General features: G+C 43.5%; 1 protein-coding gene across 1 annotated transcript in view; it reads right to left on the reverse strand.

The window, feature by feature from the left end:
* birc6 (baculoviral IAP repeat containing 6) overlaps positions 1-23,345 on the reverse strand; it is a 155,109-nt gene that overhangs the window by 62,412 nt on the left and 69,352 nt on the right. The window contains 5 exon segments of the mRNA XM_041866138.2: positions 6,687-6,852; positions 7,018-7,182; positions 10,298-10,515; positions 11,499-11,802; positions 17,087-17,286. Of these exon segments, the coding sequence (XP_041722072.2) occupies positions 6,687-6,852; positions 7,018-7,182; positions 10,298-10,515; positions 11,499-11,802; positions 17,087-17,286 (1,053 nt within the window).

Here is a 23,345-nt window from a genome sequence, read left to right on the forward strand (position 1 = left end):
ATGAAGTAAGTAGCTAGCAATACAGCCTAAGTAACTACACAAGCGAACAAATCACATTGTTGGAAAACACCACATGCTACAAAACCAAACTGTGTGCTGTAATCAGACCATACATTGGCAGTAGAATGGCCTTACTGAAGAGTTCAGTGACTTTCAACGTGGCACCGTCATAGGATGCCGCCTAGTCAGTTCGTCATATTTCTGCCTTCTAGAGGTGCCCCGGTCAACTGTAAGTGCTGTTATTGTGAAGTGGAAACATCTAGGAGCAACAACAGCTCAGCCGCAAAGTGGTAGGCCACACAAGCTCACAGAACGGGACTGCCGAGTGCTGAAACGCATATCACGTAAAAATAGTCTGTCCTCGGTTGCAACACTCACTACCCAAACTGCCTCTGGAAGCAATTTCGGCACATGAACTGTTCGTCAGGAGCTTCATGGAATGGGTTTCGATGGCCGAGCAGCCGCACACAAGCCTAAGATCACCATGCGCAATGCCAAACGTTGGCTGGAGTGGTGTAAAGCTCGCCGACATTGGACTCTGGCGCAGTGGAAACTCGTTCTCTGGTGAATCGCATTCACCATCTGGCAGCCCGACGGACGAATCTGGGTTTGGCGGATGCCAAGAGAACGCCGACTGCGACGCAGGCCTAATCGCCCAACATCAGTGCCCTACCTCACTAACGCTCGTGGCTGAATTGAAGCAAGTCCCTGCAGCAACGTACCAAAATCTAGTGGAAAGCCTTCCCAGAAAAGTGGGCATATTAATGCCCATGATTTTGGAATGAGATGTTCGACGAGCAGGTCTCCACATACTTTTGGTCATGTAGTGTACGTACTGTTAAACAAGCTGTTTAAAGCGTTGACTACATGCGTACTGTTAAAACAAGCTGTTCCTAACACACAACGCACACACTCAAGGACGGACGGTGAAGTGCAGGGGAGGAGGGTCATGTTTGAGGGTAGGAGGGGAGCGAGCGAGGGGAGAAAGGACATTTTCAATTACAATAAATGAGTTTCGCAGTGACATTAAAAGGCATTACCTCTCACTAATGGCTTAACTTCCTGTGATGGAGTGCACGGCGGCGGCGTAATGCGTCCCAAAAGGATTGCAGAGACACCGATGACTAATGTGGAACAATACGCAAGCGGCACGGCCGAGTTGGGAGATTAGCAGGAGGAATGAGTGTGGCCTCAGGCGGGTAGTCGGACTTAGGGTTAGAGGGAGGGAGGGAACAGCGGCTGGCAGGGGCAACGCTAAGCAATGGGACACCAGAGGGTTTCCCCCGGTGCCTCCTCTTAGGAGTGCAGGGGCAGGCTGGGCTAAGATATACACACTGAGGATGAATGAAGACAGAGAGCAGTGTGGTGTAGTAGCCTTAATGATGATTTTAATGTAAACTAGTATGGTATCCCTTTAATAAAGCTAGCTGCAAGGCTTTTAATGTAGCGACACCTGATGAATGGTGCATGGTATAAGAATGGGTTTGGACTGGAGTAGCCTTATCTTAAAATATTTAACAGAAAGATTGATGTGTTTGTGGGTTTGGTGTCATTCATGATGCAAAGGTATCTGCACTATTCCGAAACCCCTCACAATCCAAGCTGCAAGGACCTTTGCTTACATTCAAAGGAATTTCACCCAATCATAAAATACATGACTGTTTATACAAGCATCCTGAAGAGGAAAAAATGCAAAGGCATTGAAGGTAAATGGTATAGAAAGTGAAAGCAGCGCATTATGTAGGAATGAGATGGAGGTTTATAACAGTTGATCCTGGCCCATGAGGCAGAGTAGAATATCATCCTCATGTCACCAGGGCCACACTCCTACTGAATACCAAGTCTGCCTGTGTCTCACACACACACACTTACAGTGTGGGAAAAAAGTATTTGATCCCCTGCTGATTTTGTACTTTTGCCCACTGACAAAGACATGATCAGTCTATAATTTTAATGGTAGGTTTATTTGAACAGTGAGAGACAGAATAACAACAAAAAAATCCAGAAAAACGCATGTCAAAAATGTTATAAATTGATTTGCATTTTAATGAGGGAAATAAGTATTTGACCCCTCTGCAAAACATGACTTAGTACTTGGTGGCAAAACCCTTGTTGGCAATCACAGAGGTCAGACGTTTCTTGTAGTTGGCCACCAGGTTTGCACACATCTCATTAGGGATTTTGTCCCACTCCTCTTTGCAGATCTTCTCCAAGTCATTAAGGTTTCGAGCCTGACGTTTGGCAACTCGAACCTTCAGCTCCCTCCACAGATCTTCTATGGGATTAAGGTCTGGAGACTGGCTAGGTACATGGCCCCGTCCACCGTCCCTTTGATGCGGTGAAGTTGTCCTGTCCCCTTAGCAGAAAAACACCCCCAAAGCATAATCTTTCCACCTCCATGTTTGACGGTGGGGATGGTGTTCTTGGGGTCATAGGCAGCATTCCTACTCCTCCAAACACGGCGAGTTGAGTTGATGCCAAAGAGCTCCATTTTGGTCTCATCTGACCACAACACTTTCACCCAGTTCTCCTCTGAATCATTCAGATGTTCATTGGCAAACTTCAGATGGGCCTGTATATGTGCTTTCTTGTGCAGGGGGACCTTGCGAGCGCTGCAGGATTTCAGTTCTTCACGGCGTAGTGTGTTACCAATTGTTTTCTTGGTGACTATGGTCCCAGCTGCCTTGAGATCATTGACAAGATCCTCCCGTGTAGTTCTGGGCTAATTCCTCACCGTTCTCATGATCATTGCAACTCCACGAGGTGAGATCTTGAATGGAGCCCCAGGCCGAGGGAGATTGACAGTTCTTTTGTGTTTCTTCCATTTACGAATAATCGCACCAACTGTTGTCACCTTCTCACCAAGCTGCTTGGTGATGGTCTTGTAGCCCATTCCAGCCTTGTGTAGGTCTACAATCTTGTCCCTGACATCCTTGGAGAGCTCTTTGGTCTTGGCCATGGTGGAGAGTTTGGAATCTGATTGATTGATTGCTTCTGTGGATAGGTGTCTTTTATACAGGTAACAAACTGAGATTAGGAGCACTCCCTTTAAGAGTGTGCTCCTAATCTCAGCTCGTTACCTGTATAAAAGACACCTGGGAGCCAGAAACCTTTCTGATTGAGAGGGGGTCAAATACTTATTTCCCTCATTAAAATGCAAATCAATTTATAACATTTTTTACATGCGTTTTTCTGGATTTTTTTGTTGTTATTCTGTCTCTCACTGTTCAAATAAACCTACCATTAAAATTATAGACTGATCATTTCTTTGTCAGTGGGCAAACGTACAAAATCAGCAGGGGACCAAATACTTTTTTCCTTCACTGTATCTACCTCCCAGGGCTGCTTGCCCCCTACCTCGCTCTTAATGCTTTTTGAAAGGAACACCCCCTCCCCCACACGGCACGTTATTAAAAAAGAGACACGGCAGGAGTGCTCTTAGGTCTCTTCCCACTTTTTCATTACCAGTGGCTCCTTGACATTTATTGACAGCTCATGGCTGAGGGCTGGCGCCGACAAGAGTGAGACGAGCCCTTGGATTCCATCAGCGCTCACACACTGAACCGACTTAAATTACCATATTGCACAGTACATTAATCACCAAAAACACCATTTGTAATTAAATTGGTTGTTAAAACGTGTCAATTGATTAGTCCATTTTATGGGCAAACGTTTCATCATTCAGGTTTTTTTATTGTATTATTTTTTAAAGGGGCTTAGGTTTGTGGGTTTGGCAGGGGGCCTGGTCGTGGCTGAATTTTAGAGGCTCCCATCTTGGCCGTACATTTCACTGCACCTATCCAGTGTATGTGACAATACATTTAATTTTACCTTTTTGCAGCTGAGAGAATTTAGCAGTTTTAAAGCTAATTTCCTGCAATTCTATGCATTTTGCCATGGCTAATGCTATGTTATTTTGCTCAAAAATAATAAAATCTATACTGCTAAATACATTGTTTTTTGAATATTCAATTCTCCCTGACTGTCTAGCTTTTATTTAGGTGATTGTAGTTCTCAAAGACTATATTAAAAAAATATATAGGTCCTTTATCCTTTCTACATACTTTATATCTAGTCGTTTAAGTTTACACTGAATGCGTTTTTCCATCCGGGAAGATTAATAAAAATCTTAGGAGACCCGCCAAAGGACTTCAATGGCAGAAAAACTCCCGTCATTACTACGACACTGAAAGGAGTGCGACACTGAAAAGGAGGCAGTAAACTTGGTGATTTAATAGCACGCAGCCACGGCTGCATGTTTGCACACCACGCGTGAGCATGTCTGAGGCATTTACCAGATAATGAGGACCAATTACAATACTCATCTCTTTATCTGTTGTTATTTAATTATCAGACGAGGGCCGCTTTAATGCACAACAGCACACACACACACAAGCATACACACGCTCCTGTGAACAGCCACACACAAACGGCGTCGGACAAAGAGGCAGTTGCGGCTATATAGACAGAGCTATTAGCTGCCACCACATGATATGCAACACATTAAGCAAGTCCTTGTGAATGGAGGCTATGTTGATATAGGCCTACCTGCCCATTTTAGCTTAGAACAAACAGATCGAGAAGCATAAGATAATTTGGGGGTGAGTCTACGCACCTTGTTGAAATCATGCCAAACATGCCAATAATCTGTCCATAGAACCCTAATGTATCCTTCGATGGGTTCGTTAGAAGCAGAGTATGAAAAGGTTTGTTCAAGGTTATTTTATTTCCTTGGCAGTGTGCCAACTTGCCATTTTATTCCTGGCAATAGCTGAAGGTCCGTGAGCAACTTTGTTCTGTTTTCTGTTCATATTCATTAATAACTGGACAAAAATAAGCGTACCATGAAAATGCCCACAACATGCGGATAGATACCCAAGGATTCCACTATCACCACAGATTCCACTATCCCCACAGAAAAGAGGATGGATTCTACTACATCCACAGATTCCACTATCACCACAGAAAAGAGGATGGATTCTACTACATCCACAGATTCCACTATCACCAAAGAGAGAAAATATATTCTACTATCCCATAGATATTGGAAAGATTGTAAATGTGTGGGGGTTGGTTGGGTGGACTGTGAACACTCCCAATTAAGAGGGGTTTGGGATGATTCCTCACTGAGGTTATCAGCCAACTGAAAGAACACAGGCCTGCATGCCCCTCTGGAAACCCCAGGGTGAGAGCAGACAGCAAACCTAGTCAGAGCCTTGGACTGATCCAACATCTAGCTCAGGTGTTCAGTTAACTCTGGGTCAGCCCTCGCCCCCAGGGACTAGGGATTACCTTTGCGGATTACCACCGTATCCTGCCTTCACAAAAAGCCTATCACACCCTGATTACATCACAGAGTACTGACTCCCCACAGACAGTACTGTAGAATTATATGATTGTACATGCTCAGAATAAGAATGACCTTCACTAAACTTCTCTATAACCTATACTCGAGAGAGAAAGGGTTCTAAGAGTTTCTCGGTGCACAGAACAAATTCTCAAACAAAGACGTCTGTTGCATATTCAAAAATCTAAAAAAAACTGTTCAATTCAGCATAGAGAATGAGTTCTTATCGTGCAATGGACGCTTCCTATCTTCAGAAGAAATAATCCAATTTGCCACACAATAATTACCCCCTAACTAAGCCACAAGTAACCTAATCAAATTAGACAGTATTTGTTCTGTCGCATGAAAATACATAATTATAAGTGGATGGGTATCTTGAAAGCATGGATTCATATAATTGAAATTGCTTGGAGTTTATTGAAGTTAATTGGAGAGTGTCGACCCCCACATAAGCAATAGCTATTGATAGATTGTAAATTACTTTATATTACTGTTTTATATCTTTACTGTTTTATATCATTATAGCCTCTTAGTAGTAGATTGTTTTTATATACCCTTTGATATAGAAAGTAGTGTTAGGTTTAAGCTCTGTGTACGAGCAGTGCCATTATTTAGTGGACTGCAGTGGACAATAGGAATGTGTACTCCCATTAACTCAAGGCCTCTCCTGACTGATATGAAGTTCTGTGATACGCACAGAGGAGCACAGAGAAATCATTGGTAATGAGTACATCTTTGTGGAAGGGAGGGGGTGAGAGCTAAGGGTGTAAGTGGACACTGCACTGTATTGAATGAATGTATTAGGCTGGTAAATCTTCGCTGAGTAAACATTTGAAACATTTTGGTGCTCTTTTGAATGACGAATATATTTACTGTAAATTGAGATATTGGTCTTCTTATCACCATGTTAGAGGAAGATACTGCAGCTCCATCTGCTGTCTCATCAAGCAATGATCAACTCACACACACCTCGCTCTCACTGCAATTTACCAGGTAGCCTAGAAGCAGAAAGGACATGTAATGCGCATAACAAGATGACCTCCTCATTCTACTACTCTGACCGTAACGCTGTCTTTTATTTCTACTCTATAACAAAAGCTGGCCGATCCTTATTTTCCAATAAAGGTTCATTACATTGTCTGAGACCAGGAGAAGCCATTGAAAAATGCAGTACTGAAATAGAACGAAAAGGCAGCATCTTTCTTCATAAGCAGTGCTGATACATTCAAACAATCAAATATATTGTTGTGGGATTTGCCATCGAGTTTCCCGTTCCGTTAAAGGCACAGCCATCCTTAAAGGAGTTATCAAAACCTACATGGAAACTTTCAAGACTCACCGGAGTCGTTGCGTAGGTAAGAGGACATGGCTGGAATGAGGCAGGACTGGCTGAGCAGTTCCTGCAGCACTGTGGGAAGGGCATTGCTGTTGTGGCCCCTGCTCTCCCCTGTAGGGGCCTCTCCGTGACTCACACAGCCTGCTGGGTTGATGTAGCTGGCCAGCACCTGGGAGACAGGGGACGGGGGAAAATACACACATGCATGTTTAGCAACACATATAGGCCTTTCTCTGGGGTAACTACACAGGAATTGTTAGCAACGTAACACTTTGTGCCACTGGGGAAAACCATCAGGATGTACTACACCTAGCTAGGCCTAGAGGACTCTTACCTGCAGCAGACAAGTGACATGCTCCTCCTCCAGCCTCTGCTTGGTGAGGGCCTGCTCCACGTCCCAGCCTGAGGCAGTGGAGCCTGTACCGAACCCAGTGCCCTTCGCCCAGTACAGCTGCTGCTCCTCACTGGTGCCCCCTCCATGACCACTGGACACTGTGGGCTGGGGCCAGACAGAAAGAGTGGAGGTGATGAGCACAACACAGGAAATCAGCAGGGGGTAAAGTGGTCTACTGGTTCATTGTGATGACAACATAGGCCAGGCCTACTGATAATAGCCTTCCATAAACTCATGAAATCAGCAAAAGACTAAAATGTTATTCTCAATGCAGCATAGGCTACACATTTGGACTGAATAAGATTACTTTTCCCCCTTTTCAAAATGTCAGTCGTCACATTTATTTATTTGTATTTAACCTTTATTTAACTAGGCAAGTCAGTTAAGAACAAATTCTTATATACAATGACGGCCTACCTACCAAAAGGCACAAGGCCTCCTGCGGGGACGGGGGATTAAAAATAAAAATTTAGGACAACACACACATCACGACAAGGGAGACACCACAACACTTCATCAAAAGTTGAGTGAGAGCGCAATGCTGGTTTTCCAGGTAGAAAATCACCAACAAACATAACAGCCTGCCTACCCACAGTCCCAACTCCTATGCAGCCCTGCTTGTCACAGCCGTTATACACTTGAGGCACTGATAGTTCTGCTCCGAGCACATGCCCAGCAGTTTGAATAGGAGACCTTGTCAAATGAAAGGCAGAGGAGTCTCGGAGGGAAAGAGCATATGCTCGGACTAAACAAAGGTTGACCTGGTGCTGTGCGTATGATATTTGAGCAACGAGAGTTCCCTGTGGTACAGGGAGGGAGCAGGGGGCATGTTTGAATAAAGAGAACAGAGAGATGGATATGAAAGGATGTCTGAGTTAGACGAGAGGAGAACATTTCTTGAGACGGCACCTTTTTTGCTTTGACGATCATCAGGCTTGACGTGGGAGTGCTATAAAGATCTACGGGAGCGCTCTCCCAGCGCATCTTTAACATTGCAGGAACGCTCCCGACGTGCAGACAAGCGTTATGGGAATGTTACCGGCTAATGGAGGTGGCGTATATGTACATGCACCTCTGCCATCAGAGATCACTGTCAATTTTATCAGTCAACTGTGGCGCAATGGAGATGACTCAGCATTTGCATTGACTTTACAGTAGGTGGGATGAGACTGCTGGGATTTTGACCTGTTTTTCTTTTATTCCTTTGGTGAGTTTCTTCATTGTTCACCGGCTTTTAATAGATGGCCATAGTGTGTGTGTTTTGTATAGTACTGAGTCCAGTTTGGGCCGGAGCAGGGCCCAGTCCTGACACTCTCCCAGTGGTAAAGGGGGGAGGAGTTATGCTCTCGTTATAAGAGGTTGGAGACTAATCACTGAGCCCTGGAACATCAATCAGGGAGGGGAGGGAGGAGGCTCACTTTCCCAGACAAAGAGGGATATGTGTGTGTGTGTGTGTGAGGGGACTGACCGTCCGCCCGTCCTGTCACATTACTGCTGTGACAGGACTTTGGCCCGCACTCAAGCCATCGGCTCCGAGATCTGTCCTCAACTCTGACAACTCCTTAAATCCACACGGGTCTGTGGACAAGAGCACGTGTTGAGCCAATCCACAGTAACACTGGGCTGTAGTACTGTAATAGCCTCGCCTGCTATATAAAGGGTCATCTTCAGCAGTTTAGCTGAATATAGGCTTTTGATCTATAGCGCTTCGACCCTTGTGGTGGCATTGCTGGATGCTGGTGGCGTTGAGCTTCTAGTGATCAAAATCAATATTGTGACTGTATCCACCAAATTGTATCAATCTGTTATTTGTTCCGAGTTGTTAGTCATCTCCTTTGCGTCTCAGTGGTCCTAGAAGAGTACAGAGTACTTTGAAAGGCTTTGAGCAGGAGGTGAGTGTTGAAGCCCAGCAGAAAGCTCAATAGAAGTATAATCACTCCATTTAATGGGCATGGCAGTCAGACAGCGCATGATTCAATTCCTATTAATGTTCCCTTCTGCCTGGAGTTGGCAATAATACAAAGGACACGTCTCTCTTCAAAGCCAGACCTGCCTCTTATCATTCCCACTAACCAATTACCCAATTTGTCAAGGGCTCAGTGGAGATATGCATAAGAGCCCTGAGTAAAGCCCTGCCAGGTAGAGTAATTAATAACATGACTGATCCTCACCGCCCGTCTCTCATTGAGGGAAAGACAAAAGGAGAGTGAGAACCTCCTATCATGTCAAGCCAAAAGCATTAGACAAGGCTGACACCATTTGTCACGCAATACTTTGTCAACCCATCCCAAAAAGAGGTTTATCCTGGTCTTGGTCCATCATGAACACACAAGAGAACTCAATGGACAGAACAAACTTCCACCGGCATCTGTCCACATTTGGTGACGTACAAGAATGTGTGTGTTTGAACTGTGTTTACATTCTTATTATTTTAACACTAGAATGGCCGGGCCTCGAGGCATCCCAGTTCGAGCCAATGCCGCACCTTTGGGGCATCAACATTCTAACAGCCTAATAAACGCATTTCATACATGCCATCGCAAAAAGAATACCACAATTCAAGTGTTATACACCATCAAAGAAATGCATTATTATTTCGTTAAGGCAGGTCTTAAGAAACATTATGAAACTAATAAAATGTATTTCAAAAGAACAGAATAGCATATTTTACATTTTATTGTTACTAGTCTGTGTTTAGTGGCCTAGACTATATGCTGCCGCAAGTGCTCACATGTGGAACACATGGAACTGCGGTTATTCTACAAAAAAATAATATTTAGAGAGTTGTTTGGCAAATGTAGGTGTTTAGAAACCTTAGAATCTCTGCTCTTTCCGATAGGTTATATAAATCAAAACATCTGACATGCATGAACCTCTGTAGGAAGATTTTCAACAGTCACTTTTTCGTAAGCTTTGTTCCCTTCTTTGTCAATTACACATGCTGGCCTCTCTATTCACAAGACAATTGATAATATAGTCACGCATTTAGACTGTCAATTTAATCTGGTCTTTAGGCTACATCTATTATTATAGGCCTATGTGTGGAATTAGTTTAGTCGAAGATTTGACTTAGAAAATTGCAGAGATAACACAATTTTAAATTCACATGACGTTCAAAAGACGTTGTCTGCACTTCTAGTGTTAAGCACACATGCACGTCACCAGAAGTGTGTATGTGCATGTGAGCGCCTTTTGGACAGTGTCAGTGACTGGGCTTCACCTCTGAAGAGTTCCCGCTGGTTTTGGAGACACGGGGCGCGTGGTGGCTGAGGGCTGACAGGCAGGCCAGGATGAGGTGGATGGCTCCTATTTCCAGGGCCATACGGCGCAGCAGCACGCCGTCATCCGTGGTGAGGGGTGTGGTGCTGAACAGGGTCCGCAGCACGTGGAAGGGCAGCGTGGGAAGCACATTGGCTGACGGAGACTGCAGGATGTGACCTAGAAGGAAGGAAAGAAGGAAGGCGAGAGATACAGCCAATCAGAGAAGATGATTGATAATATCATTGAATAGAATTGGATAAATTACTCAAAAATGAATTAAGCACTTTATGAGTGTGAGGGATGGTGAGAGGGATGACCATAGAGGTGGAGGAATACTGTCCGGAAAGGATGGATACATCGATTTAGCACTTATGAGAATGAGGCCAGAGAAGACAACAGCCGACTAAATGGCAGGCTGACTGTGTGCTATGTGACCAGTGTCACTAAACAAGCTGGCAGCCTGCTCTCCATCAATCATTAAGGGACGTTATTTCAAGGACTAAAGAAAAAAGTGTTGCAGGACAACATGGTTTATTTCAGGTCCTAGAGAGGGGAGCTAAATAGCCATCAATAATGAAGGCAAATGAGAGCAGAGGTTGGCTGGTGAGGAGTTGTAATGTATGAGAGGGTAGGACTTGTCAATATTAAAAACAAGCCAGTGTGAGTATTTTGGCTAAATGATCCACAGGGCCCGCAGACAGATACGGTCTCAAGGTCTGCAGGGGAAGAGCTGCACCAGGGAGAACAAACGTGCCTCAATTGTAAATGGAGGGATAAAAATCTCTCTCCCGCTCTTTCTCTACCCGCTCATGGCCAGGTGCTTTTAGAAGAGTCGATTTACATGCATTGCCCATATTATGACACTGACAACTATGTATTTAGGGTCTCTGATAATGGGCATTATCGATCTGCTTGGTCCACAACTTGGCAAGATCAACTGCCTGACAAAGTCAATCTGAGCATTGGGGGAAAAGTGAACTGCTATTAGTAGGGCTGAGAATGTTTGTCCCTGCAGCAACCTTCTATATTAAACACCATAGGGACCCGGTTATCCTCAATGGTGTTTCCAAATATGAACATGCTTATAAATCCTTCATAAATAGGGGTCAGGTGTTTTTCCTGACCATGCCTGAAGCTGCGTGAGAGGTGTTGTCACTTACTGCCCTCTCCGTCGTCTGTGACCCCCAGCACCAGGCGGAGCAGACACTGGGCATGCTTCCTCTCCTTCAGCAGCACCTCAGCGTAGCCCGGCAGGCGCAGGAACAGACCGAAGGCCGCCAGCGAGTGGGCGGGGATGGGCGACATGGTCTGCACCGACGACTTGTTGATGGGTGGCGGCTCGGCGGCCATTGTCTCTGGCGCCTCGTACACGAGCTCGCCAGACTGCTCGATGGTGACCCACTCAAACTGGTCGCTGTCCTTGGGCTTCTCCTGCGTGGTGGAGGGCACCACTGGAGCACTCACCTGCACAGGACAAGCCAGGGATAGAATGGGGTTAGAGGACAACACATGGAAAACGCTGACAGATGTGCTGACTCGGATGGGATCTCAATGTCATATGTTTTGTTTGGGCACTGAGGGTAGTAGGGAGCATATGGAACTAGAGAGCTGTTATTCAGATCAATAGAGACTGGATATAGTGCCCTGGGCACAAAGCTCCTAACTCAACACTAAAGTGGAGGGTCAACTGATTTACAAGTTTAACATAAATTAAACCAACCAGTGCCTTCAGAAAGTACTCATAGCCCTTGACTTATTCCACATGTTGTGATACAGCCTGAATTCAAAATGGATTAAAAAAAAAATCCTCACCCATCTACACACAATACCCCATAATGACAAAGCAAAAACTTGTTTTAAGAAAAGTTAGCAAATGTATTGAAAATTAAATACAGGAATCTCATTTAAATAAGTATTCACATGCGAGTCAATACTTTGTAGAAGCACCTTTGGCAGCGATTACAGCTGTGAATCTTTCTGGGTAAGTCTCTAAGAGCTTTCCACACCGGGATTGTGTAACATTTGCCCATTATTCTTTTCAAAATTCTTCAAGCTCTGTCAAACTAGTTGTTGATCATTGCTAGACAACCATTTTCAGGTGTTGCTATAGATTTAAGTCAAAACTAACTCTGCTACTCGGGAACATTCACGGTCTTCTTGATAAGCAACTCCAGCGTAGATCTGGCCTTGTGTTTTAGGTTATTGTCCTGCTGAAAGGTGAATTCATCTACCAGTGTCTGGTGGAAAGCAGACTACACTAGGTTTTCCTCTAGGATTTGCCTGTCCTCTAGGATTTGCCTGTGTTTGGCTCCATTCCGTTTATTTTTATTTAGAAAAACTCCCCAGTCCTTAACGATCACAAGCATACCCATAACATGATGCAACCATCACTATGCTTGAAAATATGGAGAGTGGTAATCAGTAATGTCTTGTATTGGATTTGCCCCAAACATAACACTTTGTAGTGTTAAGAGATAGATGGTTTGTGTTGAATGAAGTTGAAGGATGGGACTAATAACAACAAGATATATATATTTTTTTAAATATTTTTTTAGTCATTTAGCAGACGCTCTTATCCAGGGCGACTTACAGTTAGTGAGTGCATACATTTTCATACTGATAACTAATGTAAAGCATACTGTGTCCATAATAAGTATATAGGTTATAGGTTGAGAGCTTTTGTGAAAGAGCACAGTTAGAAAGATATGGCATATAGAAGCAAACCGGATGGACATCATGAAAATGATCGGAGGTTGAGGGTAGAGGAAGTTCAGGAGTAAAAACAAACAAAATATAATTATTGTCAAATTGACTGTGTCCATAAAATGTATGTAGTATGTATAAGCTGGAAGTAGAGGCCTAAGCGCTGTTGTTCACTAGTTTACTCCAATTAGGGAAGGGGTGGTGGGGTTGGAAAGTAATAAAGGGAAATATATTTTTTTAAAGGATATGTATGTATGTATGTGTGTGTGTGTGTGTGTGTGTGTGTGTGTGTGTGTGTGTGTGTGTGTGTGTGTGTGTGTGTGTGTGTGTGTGTGTGTGTGTGTGTGTGTGTGTGTGTGTGTGTGATATATATATATATATATATATATATACACACACACTGCTCATAAAAATAAAGGGAACACTTAAAAACACAATGTAACTCCAAGTCAATCACACTTCTGTGAAATCAAACTGTCCACTTAGGAAGCAACACTGATTGACAATAAATGTCACATGCTGTTGTGCAAATAGAATAGACAACAGGTGGAAATTATAGGCAATTAGCAAGACACCCCCAATAAAGTAGTGGTTCTGCAGGTGGTGACCACAGACCACTTCTCAGTTCCTATGCTTCCTGGCTGATTTTTTGGTCACTTTTGAATGCTGGCGGTGCTTTCACTCTAGTGGTAGCATGAGACGGAGTCTACAACCCACACAAGTAGCTCAGGTAGTGCAGCTCATCCAGGATGGCACATCAATTCGAGCTGTGGCAAGAAGGTTTGCTGTGTCTGTCAGCATAATGTCCAGAGCATGGAGGCTCTACCAGGAGACAGGCCAGTACATCAGGAGACGTGGAGGAGGCCGTAGGAGGGCAACAACCCAGCAGCAGGACTGCTACCTCCGCCTTTGTGCAAGGAGGAGCAGGAGGAGCACTGCAAGAGCCCTGCAAAATGACCTCCAGCAGGCCACAAATGTGCATGTGTCTGCTCAAACGGTCAGAAACAGACTCCATGAGGGTGGTATGAGGGCCCGACGTCCACAGGTGGGGGTTGTGCTTACAGCCCAACACCGTGCAGGACATTTGGCATTTGCCAGAGAACACCAAGATTGGCAAATTAACCACTGGCGCCCTGTGCTCTTCACAGATGAAAGCAGGTTCACACTGAGCACGTGACAGAGTCTGGAGACGCCGTGGAGAACGTTCTGCTGCCTGCAACATCCTCCAGCATGACCGGTTTGGCGGTGGATCAGTCATGGTGTGGGGTGGCATTTCTTTGGGGGGCCGCACAGCCCTCCATGTGCTCGCCAGAGGTAGCCTGACTGCCATTAGGTACCGAGATGAGATCCTCAGACCCCTTCTGAGACCATATGCTGGTGCGGTTGGCCCTGGGTTCCCCCTAATGCAAGACAATGCTAGACCTCATGTGGCTGGAGTGTCAGCAGTTCCTGCAAGAGGAAGGCATTGATGCTATGGACTGGCCCGCCCGTTCCCCAGACCTGAATCCAATTGAGCACATCTGGGACATCATGTCTCGCTCCATCCACCAATGCCACATTGCACCACAGACTGTCCAGGAGTTGGCGGATGCTTTAGTCCAGGTCTGGGAGGAGATCCCTCAGGAGACCATCCGCCACCTCATCAGGAGCATGCCCAGGCGTTGTAGGGAGGTCATACATGCACATGGAGGCCACACACACTACTGAGCCTCATTTTACTTGTTTTAAGGACATTACATCAAAGTTGGATCAGCCTGTAGTGTGGTTTTCCACTTTAATTTTGAGGGTGACTCCAAATCCAGACCTCCATGGGTTGATACATTTGATTTCCATTGATAATTTTTGTGTGATTGTGTTGTCAGCACATTCAACTATGTAAAGAAAAAAGTATTTAATAAGATTATTTCATTCATTCAGATCTAGGATGTGTTGTTTAAGTGTTCCCTTTATTTTTTTGAGCAGTGTATATATATTTGCGAGAAGAAAAAAAAACATGGGGGATTGGAAGTGATGCAGACAATTACATTGATGGAAGTTACAATCTATCTGCAATATTAAAGCTGATCTACCCCCTAAAAAATAAAAGAAAAAACAACACTTTGTATTCAGGACAAAAGGTGAATTGTTTTGCCACAATTTTTGGAGTATTACTTTAGTGCCTTGTTGCAAACAGGATGCATTTTTTATTTAAAAAATGTGTACAGGCTTCCTTTTCACTCCGTCAATTAGGTTAGTATTGTGGAGTAGCTATAATGTTGTTGATCCATCCTCAGTTTTCTCCTATCACAGACATTTAAAACTCTGTAGCCGTTTTAAAGTCACCATTGGCCTCATGGTGAAATCCCTGAGCGGTTTCCTTCCTCTCCTGTAACTGAGTTAGGAAGGACGTTTGTTTCTCTGTAGTGACTGGGTGTATTGATACACCATCCAAAGTGTAATTAATCACTTCACCATACTCAAAAGGGACATTCAATGTCTGTTTTTTTTTTTTTTTTACCCATCTACCAATACATTGGAAAACCTCCCCTGGTCTTTGTGGTTTAATCTGTTTTTGAATTCACTGCTCGACTGAGGGACCTTACAGATAATTGTATGTGTGGGTTACAGAGATGAGGTAGTCATTCAAAAATCATGGTAAACACTATTATTGCACACAGAGTCCATGCAACTTATGTGACTTGTTAAGCACATTTTTACTCCCGAACGTATTTAGGCTTGCCATAACAAAGGGGTTGAATACTTATTGACTTAAGACATTTCAGCTTTTCCTTTTTATTAATTTGTACAAATCTCTAAAAATAATTCCACTTTGACATTATGGGGTAATGTGTAGGCCAGTGAAAAACAAATCTAAATTTTATCAATGTTAAATTCAGGCTGTAACACAACAAAATGTGGAAAAAGTCAAGGGGTGTGAAAACTTTTTGAAGGCACTGTACCAGCCCTCACAACGTTTGGGCCCCTGTTACAGTGAGTGTTTTTTTTTTTGTTGTGTCCAGTGTTCTTAAGATGAAGGCAAGTATCAGAGCTGCAGCACTGCAGAGAAACAAAGTTATTTTGTGCTTAGTTGTGATCAATGTAATCAATTCAAGCTTAGCTGCACTAAAAGCCAGAATGGATCTCCAGGAACAAGATGTGCTGTAAGTAAACAGCTAAACATGAGTGGGACAAAAGATACAGACCTGGGCTGTTTGGCTAACCCATCAGAAAACCCTACACAGGGTCAGTATTGGGTAAACAGAAAAGCCTCACCTGCATCGATGCCTTAAGTTTACTTTGCTAACAGTCACACTCAGGATGAGAGCATAACACTTCAATTATTCAAAACCTTAAGAGCGTGCTCTAAAAACACTATCCAGAGGCATACAAAGGGTTAAACTAATGCAGAATCATGTAATATATTGTTGAGAGGGGGATATGGTCAACCAATCAATGACCAATCATGTATATGCTTCATATTCATCACAATGCTAAGTACAAAACAAATCATCTCACTTGGTAGCCCTCATGGGGCGTCTGCTTCAAACCACCAGTAGCTCTGGGAGACTGCCTGAATAATTCAATTCGCTGCAACAATTTGGAAGGGGGGAGAAAATAACAAAACAAAACAGATTTAGTACCTGGCAGCTCTCAGAAGCCATTCCAGCTAGTCACCTTGTCGCTACGTGCTCTCAATTACCGTTTAAAGTATCAATTTACTTTCATTTAGGAGGAATAATGTAGCACCGGGGGAGCCCAGAAGAGACAAATACGGATTTAAACTGAATGGCAAACAGTGACTTGCCATGCCTCTCAACAGGCTGAACCCAGAGAAGAGACACGACACTACCTTGGCAACTTCAGATCTGCATTGGACTTTCTATGTAGCAAAGGTAGCTTGAATTTCTTAAGTATTGGGCTCTAAATTATATGCTATATCTAAACATAATATCTAGAAAATTGGCTTAACATTGTAGGACTACAATTAAATAACTCCCCAATTAAGCAAGTTGTGAAAGTGGTATTTTACTGGTGCTGGTATTAGTTAGTTATGAAGCAGCCAAACCTGTTGGATGATGTCTGGGTAGAGCATTGGCAGCCTCTCAGCGATCAGGGCCAGACCACCCATGCCTGCAAACACCTGCAGGGGCGACTGGATGGGGTTGGTCTCGAGCAGGGACTCATCGATGGCTGCGTCCAAACACTCGTCTCCCGGGGTCATGGGCTCGTCCTCTGGACAGCTACTCAGCATGTCACAGTGTTCCACTGGAGGAGGGAAAAGCAGAAGAGGGTTCTCACTGACACTATGTATTTTCTATGTGGCTTGTGTTCTTCTGTGTGCCGCACTCAACCAATCATGACAAGTAAATAATGGGATGCCCTGCAAAGAGGAACATCGTTTACATCTCAGACACCTAATGAGATAAATAATTTCTCATAACTCATCCCTCATTAGAAGATTGAGAGAGGGGGAAAAAAAACAGAACTATCACTATTCATTTATCAAGTTCAAGCAACCAAGAAGAGAGAGAGAAGAAACTGGCACCAGTTTTCCAGACATACAGTTGAAGTCGGAAGTTTACATACACTTAGGTTGGAGTCATTAAAACTCGTTTTTCAACCACTCCACACATTTCTTGTTAACAAACTATAGTTTTGGCAAGTCGGTTAGGACATCTACTTTGTGCATGACAAGTAATTTTTCCAACAATTGTTTACAGACAGATTATTTCACTTATAATTCACTGTATCACAATTCCAGTGGGTCAGAAGTTTACATACACTAAGTTGACTGTGCCTTTAAACAGGTTGGAAAATTCCAGAAAATTATGTCATGGCTTTAGAAGCTTCTGAGAGGCAATTTACATAATTTGAGTCAATTGGAGGTGTACCTGTGGATGTATTTCAAGGCCTACCTTCAAACTCAGTGCCTCTTTGCATGACATCATGGGAAAATCAAAATAAATCAGCCAAGACCTCAGAAAAAAAAATGGTCGACCTCCACAAGTCTGGTTCATCCTTGGGAGCAATTTCCAAACGCCTGAAGGTACCACGTACATCTGTACAAACAATAGTACGCAAGTATAAACACCATGGGACCACGCAGCCGTCATACCGCTCAGGAAGGAGACGCGTTCTGTCTCCTAGAGATGAACGTACTTTGGTGCGAAAAGTGCAAATAATTCCCAGAATAGCAGCAAAGGACCATGTGAAGATGCTGGAGGAAACAGGTACAAAAGTATCTATATCTACAGTAAAACTAGTCCTATATCGACATAACCTGAAAGGCTACTCAGCAAGGAAGAAGCCACTGCTCCAAAACCGCCATAAAAAAGCCAGACTACGGTTTGCAACTGCACATGGGGACAAAGATCTTACTTTTTGGAGAAATGTCCTCTGGTCTGATGAAACAAAAATACAACTGTTTGGCCATAATGACCATCGTTATGTTTGGAGGAAAAAGGGGAACGCTTGCAAGCCGAAGAACACCATTCCAACCGTGAAGAACGGGGGTGGCAGCATCATGCTGTGGGGGTGCTTTGCTGCAGGAGGGACTGGTGCACTTCACAAAATAGATGGCATCACGAGTAAGGAAAATTATGTGGATATATTGAAGCAACATCTCAAGACATCAGTCAGGAAGTTAAAGCTTGGTTGCAAATGGGTCTTCCAAATGGACAATGACCCCAAGCATACTTCCAAAGTTGTGGCAAAATGGCTTAAGGACAACAAAGTCAAGGTATTGGAGTGGCCATCACAAAGCCCTGACCTCAATCCTATAGAACATTTGTGGGCAGAACTGAAAAGGCGTGTGCAAGCAAGGAGGCCTACAAACCTGACTCAGTTACACCAGTTCTGTCAGGAGGAATGGGCCAAAATTCACCCAACTTATTGTGGGAAGCTTGTGGAAGGCTACCCGAAACGTTTGACCCAAGTTAAACAATTTAAAGGCAATGCTACCAAATACTAATTGAGTGTATGTAAACTTCTGACCCACTGGGAATGTGATGAAAGAAATGAAAGCTGAAATAAATAATTCTCTCTACTATTATTCTGACATTTCACATTCTTAAAATAAAGTGGTGATCCTAACTGACCTAAGACAGGGAATTTTTACTAGGATTAAATGTCAGGAATTGTGAAAAACTGAGTTTAAATGTTTTTGGCTAAGGTGTATGTAAACTTCTGACTTCAACTGTAAGGGGATGAGTCCCATTTCAATTTTTATATGTGAATGTGTAAATATGGGCTAATGGTTGCACTTGGAAAAAGGGATGTGCCACTACCAGATGAAGTGCACACTGATTAAAACAGAATCAAGGGCACAGACTACTTGTCCTTGTTTGCACGTCAGGGGTGTGGTTCTGTAGACAAAATAAAAACAAAATGGAACGGAGGGTAAAAATAGCTCCCCATTATCATTTTCATTCTGCGGCACGGCCGGCCTGTTTTATGACGATATGAAGCCCCAGTCGATTGATAGGTCATCTACAAAAAGCTGCACATCATCCCTCCTGGAGAAGAAAATAAAATAAATGATTAATTGCTACTGAAAGATGAGCGGTTCCCTCTCCATCACGTCTAATCCTGATTTGGAATTCCAGACAGAACGGGCCTGTTACAAACCCTATTAGTCACAACCCTCGTGATTTTTTTATTCACTACAAGGAGGAGGGGGAAAATCCCTTCAGACGGCAGGCCGCAAGAAGAGACTGGGCTACCCAGATAATATCTTAACATCATCCCAGTGAGTTATGGTTACATTTCAAATGCAACCAAAAAGGCAAGGGAAAAAGGGTATCATTAGACTTCAGGGGAGCATATCAGATAAGATCTGCGAGAAAGAGAACAAATTGTGAACGACAAGGAATTCTATAGTTCTGCTCAAGAACAAACATAGGCCTATTTTACAGAGAGTTCCAAGTGATAAATCAAGGGTAGGCCATCGACTTAGATAAACATAACATCAGTGTCTCTGTCCCATTATGGCGTAGTCAATGTTCTTCTTCTACTACTTCTATGAGTTGGCAAACAAACTGAAATGGTGCACACTGCCACCTAGAGTGTGTTGTTTGAACAGGTATAAAAAGCCAAGGTTGGTGATTTACTGCCACCTGCAGTTACGGAATGTTTCCTCAGGAGTATAATTCATTGACTGGTCCCGCCTGGTGACCTGGATGGAATTATGTGATCCTTCCTTAACCCATATGACATGGTTCCCCAACTGGCGGTGTGCGGACCGAATTTGGCCCCCCAAGTTTTCTGAGCAAAAAATAAAACATTTTGGGGGAGAGGGGATTTTTATTGTTGGACATAAGACTAAAAACACCACGAAATAAGCTCCAAGTGATTTTAATTTTGGACATTTATTCACACGCATAAGAGTGACACAAAATCGTCTTCAATGTACTACTTAAGTAGTTTTTGGCGCATCTGTACTTTCTATTTATATTTTTGACTACTTCTACTCCACCACAGTCCTAAAGAAAATAATTAACTTTTTACTCCATACATGACTCCCAAAAGTACTAGTTACATTTTGAATGCTTAGCAGGACAGAAAAGGTGTCCAATTCACACACTTATCAAGAGAACATCCCTGGTCATCCCTAATGCCTCTGATCTGAACACAAATGCTTCGTTTGTAAATTATGTCTGCGTATTAGTGTTCCCCTGACTCACCGGGAAAAAATATATATATACACTACCAGTCAAAAGTTGACACCTACTCATTCAAGGGTTTTTCTTAATTTTTTACAGCTTAATATAAGGAAGGTGAAATTATTTATACTTTTGATACTTATATATTTAAAACCCAATACTTTTAGACTTTTACACAAGCAGTATTTTACTGGGTGACTTTAACTTGAGTCATTTTCTATTTAGGTATGTTTACTTTTACTCAAGTATGACAATTGGGTACTTTTTCCACCACTGCAAATGTAAGCAAGCTTTGAAAATATGTTTTAGTCAAATATTATATACAGTGCCTTCGGAAAGTATTCAGACCCCTTGACCTTTTCCACATTTTGTTACATTATAGCCTAAATCTAAAATGGATTAAATAAAACATCCTCAGTAAAATACACACAATACCCCATAATGACAAAGCCAAAACAGGTTTTTAGAAATGTTTACAAATTTATTGAAAATAAAAAAGAAATACCTTATTTACATAAGTATTCAGACCCTTTGCTATGAGACTCGAAACTGAATTCAGATGCATCCTGTTTCCATTGATCATCCTTGAGATGTTTCTACAACTTGATTGTAGTCCACCTGTGGTAAATTCAATTGATTGGACATGATTTGGAAAGGCACACACCTGTCTATATAAGGTCCCACAGTTGACAGTGCATGTCAGAGCAAAAACCAAGCCATGAGGTTGAAGGAATTGTCCGCAGAGCTCCGAGACAGGATTGTGTCGAGGCACAGATCTGGGGAAGGGTACCAAATCATTTCTGCAGCATTGGAAGGTCCACAAGAACACAGTGGCCTCCATCATTCTTAAATGGAAGAAGTTTGGAACTACCAAGACTCTTCCTAGAGCTGGCCGCCCGGCCAAACTGAGCAATCGGGGGAGAAGGGCCTTGGTCAGGGAGGTGACCAAGAACCCAAGGTCATTCTGACAGAGCTCCTCTGTGGAGATGGGAGAACCTTCCAGAAGGACAACCATCTCTGCAGCACTCCACCAATCAGGCCTTTATGGTAGAGTGGCCAGACGGAAGCCACTCCTCAGTAAAAGGCACGACAGCCCCCTTGGAGTTTGCCAAAAGGCACCTAAAGACTCTCAGAACATGAAACAAGATTCTCTAGTCTGATGAAACCAAGATTGAACTCCTTGGCCTGAATGCCAAGCGTCACGTCTGGAGGAAACCTGGCACCATCCCTACGGTGAAGCATGGTGGTGGCAGCATCATGCTGTGGGGATGTTCTTCAGCGGCAGGGACTGGGACAATAGTCAGGATCAAGGCAAAGATGAACGGAGCAAAGTACAGAGAGATCCTTGATGAAAACCTGCTCCAGAGTGCTCAGGACCTCAGACTGGGGCGAAGGTTCACCTTCCAACAGGACAACGACCCTAAGCACACAGCCAAGACAACGCAGGAGTGGCTTCGGGACAAGTCTCTGAATGTCCTTGAGTGGCCCAGCCAGAGAAGGGACTTGAACCTGATCGAACATCTCTGGAGAGACCTGAAAATAGCTGTGCAGCGACATCCCCATCCAACCTGACAGAGCTTGCGAGGATCTGCAGAGAAGAATGGGAGAAACTCCCCAAATACAGGTGTGCCAAGCTTGTAGCGTCATACCCAAGAAGACTCGAGGCAGTAATCGCTGCCAAAGGTGCTTCAACAAAGTACTGAGTAAATGGTCTGAATAGTTATGTAAATGTGATATTTCAGTTTATTTAATTTTTTTATAAATTAGCAAAAATGTCTAAAAACCAGTTTTTGCTTTGTCATTATGGGGTATTGTGTGTAGATTGATAAGGAAAATAAACAATTGAATACATTTTAGATTAAGGGTGTAACCTAACAAAATGTGGAAAAAGTCAAGGGGACTGAACATTTTCCGAAGGCACTGCATATTTGGGCTTCTTGCGGTCAACTTGCAGTCTACAAATGTGTAATTATATTCCGGCCCCCCAACGATCCGCTCAAGAAGAAGAAAAACGGCCTGCGGCTGAATCTAGTTGATCCCTGCCATATGAAGTCCCACCCAGTTAACTACTTCAAAATGGTGAAAGTCCTCAACGGTGCTGCCCATGCTAAAAAGGGCTTTTGGGCACTAGAGTTCTCTATCTATCTCTATGGAGTAGACCTAGAAACCTAAAAATGGTTAGAGGGACAAAACCCATTTAGCTCTAAAAGGCCTGGCCTATTTGCGGAAGTTGAAGGCTTTTAAGGGGGCTGGGGCTAGATCTCTCCATGTACCCGTCTTCAGTTCAGTGGATGGCAGTTAGTGGGGCTGAGCCTGGTAAATGGATTATGTAAAGCTCCCCCTGGTCAAAGCCTCCGCGCAGGTTTAAGAGATCTCTCCCCATTTCACCCCCCCTCCCTCTCTCTCTCTCTCTCTCGCAGGACTGTTAGTGAAGGTCACTGCTCTCCTCCCCATTTATCAGCCTCAATGAGTCTCGAGACAAAAGATTCCTGAATTATTTGTTTTGGGAAGTGACGGTATCGGAAGCTATTTGGGGAAGTTGTAGGTGAGCTATGAAGTAAGTGTTGTCAGACATGCATTTTACTGCACAGTCAAGTATGTAGTTAAGCACAAAGAGCAATGGGGCCGAGGTTTGTCAAAAACAATTAAAGATGCGCCACAACC

Source organism: Coregonus clupeaformis, chromosome 37, assembly GCF_020615455.1.
Source record: "Coregonus clupeaformis isolate EN_2021a chromosome 37, ASM2061545v1, whole genome shotgun sequence".
NCBI classification, from domain to species: Eukaryota; Metazoa; Chordata; class Actinopteri; order Salmoniformes; family Salmonidae; genus Coregonus; species Coregonus clupeaformis.